Here is a 13,036-nt window from a genome sequence, read left to right as displayed (position 1 = left end):
CCCACCCGACGCGCCGCGCCCGCCCCGCCCCCACCCGCCGCAGCGTCGGGGGCGCGCCCGGTCTCCACCTCGAAGCCAAGTCGGAACTTGGCCGAGTTGTTTGGGCCGCGATGACCGCACGGAGTGAACCGTCCTGAGCAGGGCCCACGCCCGGCCCAAGCGGCCCAGCCCCCAGGCGGGGGCGGTGTCTCCCTTTGCCCCCCTACTGAACGTCCACCTCCCCCGTCCCCCTGCCCGGAGGACCCGGGGCTGACAGCGCGGGGTGACGCTTGTGCAGCCCGCCGGGTGTCGGGACCAAGAGAGCCCGCCGGCCACCCGCTCAGCTGTTTCCTGCCCATGTTTGTTGTGCCGGGGGAGGCCCCGCCGCTGGCGCCGCGCTCCGCCGCCCCGGGCCCTCCCGATTGGCCGGCGGGCGTCACGTGGCCGCCATCAGCTGGGCCAGCGGGGGCGCTCGCGGGTCCCACTGCGGCTGCCGGCCGAGCCCACCAGGGGGTAGCCCGGGCTGGCCCAGCTCTGCCAGCTTTGGGCCTCCTCTTGCTCTCCGCTTGCTGTTGGGAGAGTGGGCGTGCCCTTGCAACCCCTTTCCTGTATCCTCCTCTGCAGGTAGATGGGACAAACGAGTGTCCGGATCAGCGGGAGTGGGAAATTGAAATACTACAAAGATCTGTTTAATCCTGACGCCAACTAATCTCCATTTCAAGGGAGAGTCTGGGAAGCTGTTCAGCTCATTTATTTTTAAACTTTTTCTGTTTACAGAGATCTGTTGGTAATCTGAGGATTTTTATTCCACGTCTTCTTGACAGATGGAAAACCTGAAGTAACCTCGGGCTAACCTTGTATTTTTGGAAAATTAGTACACTTGTTGGTGAAGAAACTGGGAGGAATAGGATATTAGCTAACTTTGCATAGCCACATATACAGCGTTGCAGCTGCATTCCACCATAGAGGAACCAAAAGGCATATGGTGTTCCCAGGGTACATATTCATCCCATAAGTGAAGTGCCTTGGTGGATTCGTTTCCTGAAAGTTTATCGTATACTTATACTGGGTTAGGTAAGAAGTAAAGTACAAAGAATTTAGAATAGTTTCTCTAGAAGCTTATAACTTAATCAAAAGTCGTAGACAAATGCAATCGAGCAATAATATGAAGTTAAATAGTAAATTATGAGACGTTAGTAAAATATATGTGACTTGGAAAATGTTACCTGGTTGCATCATGGCGAACTTTTCTCTAGTTTCCCTTTTCTGTTCTCTATTTAAGTAATGAGAAAATAAAAGGTTTAGAAAAAATGAAAGCGAAAGGAAATAAGGTCAAAAATTATGAAAAGAAGAAATTAAAGTAGCTACTACCCTCTGAAAAACAGTCCATGAGACGTGAAGGTAGTCCTAGGTATACTTGTGCCCAAAATATCATTTTAGGTTTAATGGTGAGTGCCTATAGAGATCAGTGTCAGTTTTAAGGTAATCCTGGTGTAGTAATGTCAGTGCGGGAACTGAACCTTAGCTAGACCTGAACTTGCTGCTTGACACTTGGGTCGGGAAGCCAGACAGATTACACGTCAGTCCACCTAGTTAGAGGCTTTTGGTCATGCATCACAAGAAACGAGATCATGAAATTGTCTTACTAGGGTTTGGGGAGTATGACCAACTCAGATTGTGCACTAACACACACGGCTTCCTGAGTTAAATGACTAGTCTGATTTTCTGATATTTAAACAAATATAAGTGTTATTGAAATATAGTGAACTTGAAAATCATCTAACAGGAAAAAATAAGGCATTATTGAGGGGGGAGAACAAAAATATATCCTTAAAACTTACTGCAAATGAAGACCTGATTCCACAACCAGGACATCATTTGACACAGCAAAGTAAACTGGTCGCGTACTGCAAGAGGATAGCAGAGCTTGCTTGTGTCACTGAAAACTTACCTTGTTACATATTTTGCACAAAAGTTGGAAAGTTGGTTGTATGGATCAAACTGTTTTCCCATGTAGATTTTTTAATAGCGTTTAGTCACAACTCAGTATAAAAAGTTGATGAAGTTACAGTAGCCATAAGTGCTAATTATTATAGTAATCAACCCAGCACTCTTAAAAGTTTTTTGGGTTTTTATCCTTTGTTTTGGCGAGGGAGGGAAGAGATTAAAAACGAGATACGAAAGCTGGCTTCCACCGGATTGCATTTTAGCAGAATCATTGCAAAACAAAACCACCTCTGCAAGGGGCAGGTTCCTTTAACCCTTTCTGCGCTAGATGCCTGCATACTCAGTTCCCTCCAGCAGAGTCTTTGTACCTTGCCTTTGTCCCATCTTCTGGTGCAATGGAAAACCCACTGTGGTCTGTCTGACACTGGGGATCTGGTGGAGTGTGTATTCTATGGAAATGCCCTGAGGCGATGGTTTCATTTAGTAAGGAAATGTTTATCTGTGAACTGGGTGTTTTTCTATCCATCAGAAGGTCCTATGAGATGCAATACCTACCCTCCCAGGTATTTTTAGGGCTGGGAAGTGGTGCCTCCCTTGACTAATTCCACTTGCCAGGGTTGAAACCAAACTGGATTATTAATTATAGGGACAACAAGTACCTATTTTAAGACCTAGAACTGTGACATGCTTCAGAAGGTTTCTTACTTTCCTCCAGCTTCTAATTTCTATCACCTGGTCGCTTAGCTTTAGCATAATTAACAGGAAGTGAAGCCAGTCAATTGTTACTGTTTCATATCCTTTCTGGTCCATGCTTTTCTCATCTGTCATAGGGCGACGTGGGATGGGGAATGTTGAAGAAGATAATCTAGTTTTACTGACCTTTCTTGAGCATTCACTGTGTGCTAGGCACCTTTCTCAGAATAGAGTATCTCCTTTTAATTTCTCATAACTCAGAGATGGCTGCTACTCTCGCCATTTTACAAATGAAACAGGAGAGAACTCACACAGTATTTCCAAAGCTATTAAGGGGAAGAGCTGAGATTTGAACCTAGGAATCTCCAGAGTTCCAGTATCTCAGCTCTACAGTTTAAGACCTGGGGGTGGAGAGAGAGACAGCAGCTGGTAGGTATTTTCTATTTTTATAATCTTTATTAGAGTTGATCTTCATCATGCTGAACTGGTTACAGAAAGTTTAGGATTTTAGCTAGAAAATCAGTAAAGAAAAGGGGAATGGGATTAAACTGATCTTTTCAAATACTCCTATCTAGCCTTAATCCCAAATACCAACCAAGTTTCCATTTTTTCTGGGAAAGACTGCTTTCTAAATGCAAAGCTCTTTCACTATCAGAATGTGTTTTTAAGCAGGGAAAATTTTTTTTGGTAAAAGACCAGGTAAAAAATATTTTAAACTTTGCAAGCCAGAAGGTTTCTGTAGCAGCTCCTCATACCTTTCCATTGTAAAGTGGAAGGAGTTAAGTGTAAACAAACGGGCGTGGCTGTGTTCCTGAAAACTTTGAAGTGTGAATGTCATATAATCATGTGTCAGAAAATATTCTCCCCTCCCCCCAACCATTTAAAAATATAAAATTCATTCTCAGCTTGTGGGCAGTACAGAAACAGGTGGTGAGCTGAATTGACCACAGCCTTCCCTGCTTTTAAGGAAAACAATTAGCAATGAGCCAGACAAGTGAACAAGATACCGTATTTCGTTTGATAGTGTATGTGTAAGATAAACTAATAGTCTTTTTAGAAAATTGTTTTATTGATGTGGAAGCAACTAGGAAATTATATAGTCCATCATATCCATCATGCATTTTAAAATAATACATTCCTGGAGACTCTTTGGCAGATTTCTGAAGAGAATCACCTTTTTTTCCCCTCTTAACAGATTCTGTAGTTAAAAAAAAATTCCGTAACAAGGCAGAGATCCGAAAATGTTTTTGATATTTCACCAGAGTCTTCTGATAAAAGAGAAATTGGAAGTTCTAGATAGCTAAATATGCTATTGGTGGGAGAGGGAGGAAATTGAAAATAATACTAAAATACAATCTATGAAACTATCTATAAATTTCACTTATATTTTCATCCCAGCCCCTCACTATTTCAGGTAATTTCAAGTAAACTAAGAATAGGCTTCCAGTTAAACAGTCAAGCTTGGTGCTTTTCTTATTCAACCTTTTAGGATTTTATAACCTGGACCTACAAAAAGGTAGTACCAAAGAGGCCTTATGTATAACATTATAAGGTAGGGAACATCTTAAATAAAACTTAAGCTTTATGATGAGTTTAGCTCTCATTTCAGCTATAAACTTGAACTTCAGCACTGACATACACCAAAGTCTGCGTGTTGCTACTAAAGGACACAGTAAGCTGCCCCCAGAATCAACACCAAACATTAGCTGTCTGTGAAAGCAGCTCACTCTTAAGATGTTTTAGTAATACGTGGCTGAAGAGATCTGGGATTACTCTAAGTCCAACCAGGGTGATTAGCATACTTGGGGAATATTTTGAATGTAAAAGCAATCAGACAGGAAGCAGATCAGTGGTTGCCAGTGGCCGAGAGTTGGAGAAGGTATTGGCTGCAGGCTGGTGTGGGAATTTTTGAGGGGCTGATGGAAGCATTCTAACGCCAGTTGGTGGTAATAGTGGCACAATTTTATAAATTGACTAGAAGTCATTGAATTGTACACTTATAGTGAGTAAACTTTGTCATTTAGAGTATTCATTAATAAAACTGTTTTTTTTTCTTTTTAAACCAGCAATTTTCTATTCTGTCAGAAAAGTTTCAAAGTTTATAAGGGAGCAGCCTCTATGAGCTTTTAGAAAGGGGCGGCACATGCCTTTGACCATATTTTTGTAGCTGTGTGTAGCAGAAATGAAGTGGTATGTATGAATGTATGTTGGATTTAACAGTTCCCACTCCCTGACCCTGAAAGTTTTATCCAGATGTGAGGAGAGTTTGAATCTAATACAGTGATGAAGGGGAGGGAGGAAAACTTCCAAAAGTGATTTAGGAAGTCTTGTTAATTTTGCAGTTTTTTAAATGACTTACTAGGGTTTCTGGTTTAGGAGAGTTTGTGATTGCAGTTGACACCAACCAAGATAGGGAATACAGGGGGAACAGCATGGAAGCAGGAGGGGCTGATGGTACACCCTGAGGGAGAGAGTAAATCTGACAGCTCTCTCTAATCACTAGGGAGAGAATAGAATGCAGTGGCTTGGCCACTTCTGGAAAGTCACAGTCTCTTTAATTCGTCTATAAAAGTGAGGTGATAAATACCTACTTTAAAAATTGTCAAAATTAAATGTGGTATGTAAGTACCAAGTACAGTGTCCCATACAGTGTAGATGCTAAGTAATTATTAGGTCTAAGGCAGAGTTCAATACGTTGTTCAGGTCTAGAGAAGCCTGATTCAAGTGTTATACCTTAGCTTTTTAATGACTGTCCTCAAATAATAAAGTGGCTGTCTTAGTTCATTCTGGCTGCTCTAACAGGATACTGTAGACTGGATGGCTTATAAACAACAAATGTATTTCTCCCAGTTCTGGAGGCCAGGAAGTCCAAGATAAGATTCACTGTCTGTTGATGGTACCTTTTAGCTTCGTCCTCACATGATGGAAAGGAGCAAGGCAGCTCTCTGGGACCCTTTTATAAGGACAGTAATCCCATTTTTGAGGACTCTGTGCTCGTGACCTAATCACCTGCTAATGCCACATATGATTAGAGGGGTGGGGTACACAAACATTGAGACCATAGCAGTGGCATTTTAATGGGTGTCAGCCTCTTGAGAGTTTGAATAGTGTCAGTGTTAGGTTGAGTTTCTAATCCTGCAAGCCAGGGCTACCCCTTGGAGCCTAAGGACCCTACAGAGGTTTTTCTACTTCCTAAAGACCTTTGACAGCAAGTGATGTTTTGCTTGCTTCTGCTAGATCCTGTGGCATTCTCTTATCTTTCTTAGCAAACAAAAACCACATTCTACAGTTCTATATATATATATATTCTCTATAAATGGCAACCACAACTAGGAATAGTGTAACATAAGGTTTTGCTCAGATATTTTTGGTCTTGGTAATGAATCATATAATTGAATCCAGTTAAAATACTTGGGTAAAGAGAAAAAATAGATGGAATTGAAATCAGGGAAAAAAAGTCATGTTAAGTCTTTTTACCCTCAGTAGGAAATGATCACAGTAGCTTTTAGCCAAGGATAAAATGATGTAGGCAGAAGGTATAAGGGAAGTTCACTTTGAAGTCCAGCATATTTACCACAACAGCATGGTGTCACAGTGATCAATGTAGAAACAGCTAGTTACTCTCCATTATGGTTGAAATAAATTACAACATGAATATTGTATTTAAAAGTCTTAAGGGAAATTGGCTTGAAAATAATGAGTCCCAGAAGCCCTAGCTGGAGGTTACCAATGACTGCACAAATACTAGTCTTCAAAGACATAGAATCTGAGGCCTATACCTCAACGGCTGAGACTCTAAAACCTTGCCGTTGACTCCCTTCTGTTAATGATCAAGATTCAGAAACATGACGAAACTTAGCTGCTCACAGGCTTGTTGAACGTTTTATTTATATCAGGAGTCATAAATTCAAATATTGGTACAAAGACCAAACAGGTGAAGTAATTGTGTGAAGCAAAGTGGAGACCGAGCAAATAAAATGGCCTGGTAAGGGTTAGGGGCTGCAGCTCAGTTGTAGTCAGTTGTTGCCATAGGAGAATATGTGCCCTCCCCGTTGTTAAAAATGAATCCAAACTGCAGGCTCTTTAATGAGATCTTTCAAATTTTAAATGTCACCTCAACTTTTAAAGTGAAGATTAAAACTGACCCAAATAAAACACACATGTCCACATGTTTTTCAGGGAAGGGTTTTTGTATCTGTTCACTGCTGTATTCCTAAGCTACCAAAAGAATTCAGCCTGTAGGCCTCAAATTTGCAACTTCTGACTTAAATGTAAATAAATATTAAATGTATCCTTTTTTCTGTTTTGAGAGGGAGTCTCACTCTGTCGCCCAGGCTGGAGTGCAGTGGCGCGATCTTGGCTCACTGCAACCTGTGCCTCCTGGGTTCAAGCCATCCTCCTGCCTCACCCTCCCGAGTAGCTGGGACCACAGGCGTGCACCACCACATCTGACTAATTTTCATATTTTTAATAGAGACAGGGTTTCACCTTGTTAACCAGGCTGGTCTTGAACTCCTGACCCCAGGTGATCCGCCCACCTCAGTCTCCCAAAGTGCTGGGATTACAGGCGTGAGCCTCCTCACCTGGCCAAGTGTTGTATTCTTAATCATCTGGAAAAAAATAATGTGGTAATCTTAAAGGCTGAAATAAGGCAATAAGTGTTTCCTTTTGCTGTCATTTTATAGAAATGTAATTAGAAAGTTAAATATTATAGCTTAAGTCTGTTTTAGTTCAAGGTTCATTGTGACTCTTGTTAATATGCTGGTTTTCCTTTTACTAGCTGCACATTGTCATTATATTCACCATTTGTTTTTTATTCCCTATTAAACTTTCATGATGTTTAAGGGGTGTCATAATGATTTTTGTGATGACATTTCTAGTGACATTAGGACTGCCTAATGGCTGGGGAAGTTCATAGACTAGAAGGAATGGAATTTCTTTTAAATTTGTAATGAAATTCCCCAATCTTAAGACAACAGTAGATTCTCATTACAGACATGCATTTTGGAGTTTTTTGGTGCTTTTTTTCCACGGTGGCAGTTATATTAGCTCTGCATTGCCTTTGGAAAGATGTATAATAAATATTTAAAACACAGGAGCTGATAACTATACCCAAGAATAAATTATGTTTTAAATTAAAACTGTGGTATATTCTTGACTATATCTAGATCTTTAAGAATACTGTTTACGAGAATTAGTTGTAATGAATTTAAGAAGTTGCATATAGTAACTTCCCTAACTTTTGAATGTTAAAGTGTTAGCCTAGTTTCAGACATATGTTTCAAACTTACATCTTTTCAGTGTTTCAGCCCTTCTGTGATTGGATCAGTAAGATTTCTTAAAGATAATCAAGTTATGTATGGGAAAGCTTATCTTTCCCTTATTCTGTTCTCATTGCTTTAGCCTTATGCCAGCCTGGACCATTTTGGAGGCAGTGTAGGATCATGGAAGAACTTTGAATTAGGTGAATTGCATTCTCTACTTTTCTGTAGTTAACAGTTTTGTAAGCTTTGACCGGTTAATAACTTTTTTAGACTTGACTTCGGTGATCTATGAAGTGGTGGTAACAACCTCACAGAGTTGTGACAATTTTGAAGTAAGTACCTAGTAACAGTGCTCCCTAGGCATTGGCTTAAAGTTAGTCATCAGCTCTATACAGTTGTGAGTGCACCTGGTGATCACAGACCTACTCACCCCATGTTCTCAAACCAGTCTACTCTTCTTGTTTTCTTATTGCCCCTTTTTCTGCTCGTATCCCACTGGAACCTCACAATTCTTTTCTGAAATTATACATGCTCAGAACGTATACTTAACATTTATGCTAAACCCTTTTTCTCACCTCTTTGCCAGTGCTTTACATCATTCATTTTCTGAAATTCCACTTTCCATTTTCTCTTTCCACACCAACCATAAGAGAAGTGACACCATTCTTTAGCCTTGGCTAATAGGTTTACTTCCTTGGCTCACTGCTTTAAAATCTTACCTTAGGCATGCCTGTTTATTTGTTCAGTGTGTGAACTTTGGATCTTTTTGTTCAGGATCAGCTATTTCACATATCGAGTACTACAAAGCAGAGATTACATAAATATGTGTATAAATGGTTCTCTATGACACCCCCCAAGTAGATGATAACATGATTATTATAATGCATTTATCCTTTTCTATTTGCTCCTAGGTTTTTAGAACTTCAGCCATAAAAATGGGCAGAATTTTCCTTGATCATATCGGTGGTACCCGTCTGTTTTCTTGTGCAAACTGTGATACGATCCTGACCAACCGCTCAGAACTCATCTCCACTCGTTTCACAGGTGCCACTGGCAGAGCGTTTCTTTTTAACAAGGTTAGTGAGAAAAAGCTTGAATCCTAAGTGGGCTCATTGGCTGTATTTGACAGCAACACCAGAGTACCCCCTCAGAGCTTAGAGATAGATACCAGGAAGAATCAGAATGAGAGCTTGAAATCTGCAGAAATGATTGCCCACTAGGTCTTTGATGGGACCTTAGGAAGGTGTTACTAGGATGTGATTTTAACCTTGGAAGTTTGAAGAAGTAGGCCGGGCACAGTGGCTCATGCCTGTAATCCCAGCACTTTGGGAGGCCAAGCTGGGCGGATCACGAGGTCAGGAGTTCGAGACCAGCCTGGCCAACATGGTGAAACACCGTTTCTACTAAAAATACAAAAATTAGCTGGTTGTGGTGTTGCGCGCCTGTAGTCCCAGCTACTTGGGAGGCTGAGGCAGGAGAATCACGTGAACCTGGGAGGCAGAGGTTGTGGTGAGCCGAGATAGCTCTACTGCACTCCAGCCTAGGCAACAGAATGAGACTCAGTCTCAAAAAAAAAAAAAAAAAAGTATAAAGAAGCATATACTTTTCCTGTTGCCTCAGGAAATGTTCAGTGTAAGAATTTGGTAGCGACTTCAGTGCAGACTGTGGAAGGAATGGGTCAAGACATCCACCTCCCTTTCTCCACATGTCACTGGTTTATCCATATAGGGAGAGATAGTGGCATTAAACTATTATAACTTGACAGCAAATAAGGATCATCTAACCAACTGTTCATGCTCTAATTCATGCTCACCAATCATCCTTCCAGTTCTATTGGGTTTATTACATGGATTTGCTGACAGGAAGAGTTTTTCTGATTTGCAAGTGTGTGCCTAGTCTGCCTGTCTCTCTAATTTCTGGCTTGCATTCAAGTTGGATGCTGTGATTCTGCCTCCTGGAATCTAGTGTATAATAGAAAAGTTGAATTTCCAAGTATTTTAGGCCAAGGAACATAGCTAGTCTAGGGTACTGTTCTTAGAAGATCAGATGAACTTCCCCAGTGGGTACTCTGTTCCATGTAGAAAGAAGCTTTTCTCAAAATTGATGGAGCATACTCTTTGACATTTATTTCGGTACAGAGGAGGGCACACTGTAGCAGAACAGCTGCCTGTTTTTGTAAATGTAGTGGAACACAGCTCTGCTTGTGCATTGCGTATTGTCTACAGCTTCTTTCATGCTACAGTGCCCGAGTTAAAAAGTTGCAACAAAGACCACATAGCCCTCAAAGCCAGAAATATGTACTATCTGGCCCTTTACAGAAAAGGAAAGTGTAGAAGATTGTTGGGTATTCAGAATCAGTGGAAATTCGCCACAGGTTGTCTCAGACCCACTTCATTGTGTTCATTGTCTTTGAACTCACTTTAAAACTATGCATTGCAGATATATGGTCTGTAGTTGGCTTAATCTGTCCCAGTCTATATATAAAGTATATTTTCAGAAACAGACTGTTTCATGGAATAACTATGGGGCATTAGGTTCTTTTACATTGATTGTATTACTTGCAGTCATCATTGAATAATGATGAATTACTACAATTGGACCCAAACCTACATTTTATGGCTCCAATTCCAGGACTCTTTCTTACCTGCAACACAGAAATGTAGTATGTTTAAATAGTGTGACTTAGGCTAGTACAGTAGTGCATGATTGCATTAGATGTCTAGTGTTGTGCAATTTCCAGATGTCTGCCTGCCCCAGCAGCTTCTATAAATAAGTCTTGGGTATAATAGGTTTGACTAAAGTAACAACTTTTTTCTCCTTTTCTGAAGTTGCTGTTGCATTAACCATAATATTTTGTACATACTTGGCAATATAACTCACATGCCTTCACAATTTTGTTTTTCCTTGTCCCTTAGGTAGTTAACCTGCAGTACAGTGAAGTTCAAGATCGGGTCATGCTCACTGGCCGCCACATGGTTCGAGATGTGAGCTGCAAAAACTGCAATAGCAAACTGGGATGGATCTATGAGTTTGCCACTGAAGACAGCCAGCGATATAAGGAAGGCCGCGTGATCCTGGAACGTGCTCTAGTTCGAGAGAGTGAGGGCTTTGAGGAGCATGTACCATCTGATAACTCTTGAAGATACAGAGAGAAATCCATCTTTTCCCAGGTCTCCTTCACTGAAAACAAAAATCTACTTACATACACTGTCACCTTAGCATCAGAGTCGGATTAATGAACTGCGGAACAAGAGGTTGTGAGAATCTAAGATGGAACCTTTCTTTCTTTTTTTTTTTTTAATTTTGTATTTTCCATCCAACAGCAGTATGTAGAGAGAATATTATGCAGATGCCGTTAATTTTTTACCCTATGTTTACATCTTGAGGCAGAAGAGTCTGCAGCTATGTGGTGAGCGATGTAAGGAAAAAAATCTGGGCTGTTAGAGTGAAAAAGTGTGTTTTATGTAAATTTTGAAAGGAAAATGTTAGGAGTATGGTTTTTAAACTTGGGCTTCATTTTAAACTTTTTCTTTTAAACCCAGTTATCTCACTTGATTTGCTAGCTTCAGAGAAGAGATCCGAATCTGTGCCCAGCGCTAAAGGCTCAGTGTTATTAGCATGGCTTGTGCTGGCCGGTGTGCCATATTCTTGTTGGAGATGAACCATAGCACCAGAGCCCATTCTTCCTTGTCAGTCTTGACCCAAAGATGTCACCATTCCTAGTTATTTGTCACCACATAATTGGTGTTGATTGGAAACTTCTGAGATGGGACAGAACTGCTGGGTTGTCTTTTTCCATGTAACTTAAGCATAGTAATATAAATAAAGTAATAGTTGGATGCTTTTGGTCCTGTGTTGCTTTTAAAAACACCTTATAAAAGAGGAGAGTATTTGATAAGCAATTTTCATAGTAGTAAAGTTTCTTTTCATCTCTTAAACTAAATTGACCATGCATATAACGTTCTTTGTTTAAATGAAAGCATACTGTTTAAACCTGCAGTATTGCATTTAGAGAACAGATGAACAGAATGTCAATGTGCATTCATGCAAAAAACATTTAATCTGCATCTGTTTTAGAAAAGGGGGAAATGAAGCAACTTATCTGAAAATACTGCTTTACACAGCATTTCAGCCTTTTCCCCTCAGTTTTGCGTTGATTTTTGACAAGTCTGTAGAGCCTAATAGTTTCCATCAAAGGCCTAGATCTCTTATGAGCATTTTTTTCAGCTCTTCCCTCAGAAGTTCAGCTATTGAAACCAAAACTGTACTTTGTACCCTCAAATAGAAAGGGATCAAATTTGACCTGGTGTTATTTTAGCCCCAAATTTATGACATTACAAAGTATTAAAATGTAAATGTTTCTTTATCCAAATTACTTCTAGGTATTTTAGTATTTGTTTCTGGTGGAATTAAATGATGGTAAAATTGGCTAATTATTTGAATGAATGAATGGATGGATGGATGTTTTGCATGCCCAATTTCTAGGTCTTTTGTCTAGAAAGGAAATTTGCCTCAGTTGAATTAGTGAAATATTTCTGTCGTTGATACTGAAAGTGACTTCTGAGTACAGTTAAGTTCCTCTTATTTGCCACTGGGCTGTTGGTTAGAAGCATAGGTAACTGATTAAGTAGGTATGATACTGCATTTGAAATAAGTGGACACAAACAACCCTTTCTCCACCATGGACTCAATCTGAGAACAGCATTCATTTCCATTCATTTCCATACTGGCTTTTGATTATATGCAGATTCCTAGTAGCATGCCTTACCTACAGCACTATGTGCATTTGCTGTCACAATAAAGTATATTTTGTCTTGCATTGGTGCAGTACTGCTACTTATTTTCCACTGATCTTGTCTACTGATCATCTTAATTTTTATCTCTGAACGCATACTTGGTATCTTTGAGTACCTGTAGCTTTCTTCAGTTGGCAGTGATAGTGACGTTCTGACATGGTTAACTGCCTAATTCACGCGTGAAGACATTGACTTTGCCAGTATTAACTTCTCTGAGATCATTTGCCTTAGCTACTGATAACTATAGTTCAGTATATATAAACAAAAAAATTTCATATTACTGGGTAAACTTAGGTGACTGGCAGGTACCAGCAACAAGCTCCTCTGTGCCTTTTAAAACTTCATTTGCAAAAAAAA

General features: G+C 40.3%; 1 protein-coding gene across 4 annotated transcripts in view; it reads left to right on the top strand.

The window, feature by feature from the left end:
* YPEL5 (yippee like 5) overlaps positions 1-12,702 on the top strand; it is a 13,544-nt gene extending 842 nt beyond the window's left edge. The window contains exons 1-5 of one of the 4 annotated variants that reach the window (XM_017850051.1): positions 16-603; positions 757-1,053; positions 8,023-8,083; positions 8,795-8,959; positions 10,799-12,702. In XM_017850051.1, coding sequence (XP_017705540.1) covers positions 8,819-8,959; positions 10,799-11,023 — 366 coding nt within the window. In that variant the 5' untranslated portion in view covers positions 16-603; positions 757-1,053; positions 8,023-8,083; positions 8,795-8,818 and the 3' untranslated portion in view covers positions 11,024-12,702. Of the gene's footprint in view, positions 1-15; positions 604-756; positions 1,054-8,022; positions 8,084-8,794; positions 8,960-10,798 lie in introns of those variants that run through there. The other 3 variants (XM_017850053.1, XM_017850054.1, XM_017850050.1) reach the window with 3 other exon arrangements.
* The last annotated feature ends 334 nt before the right edge of the window (positions 12,703-13,036 follow it).

This window comes from Rhinopithecus bieti, unplaced genomic scaffold (genome assembly GCF_001698545.2).
Source record: "Rhinopithecus bieti isolate Rb0 unplaced genomic scaffold, ASM169854v2 scaffold_33446, whole genome shotgun sequence".
In the NCBI taxonomy this organism is placed as follows: Eukaryota; Metazoa; Chordata; class Mammalia; order Primates; family Cercopithecidae; genus Rhinopithecus; species Rhinopithecus bieti.
Note: the sequence above shows the minus strand (reverse complement) of the source record. Positions and strands in the feature narration are given on the sequence as shown.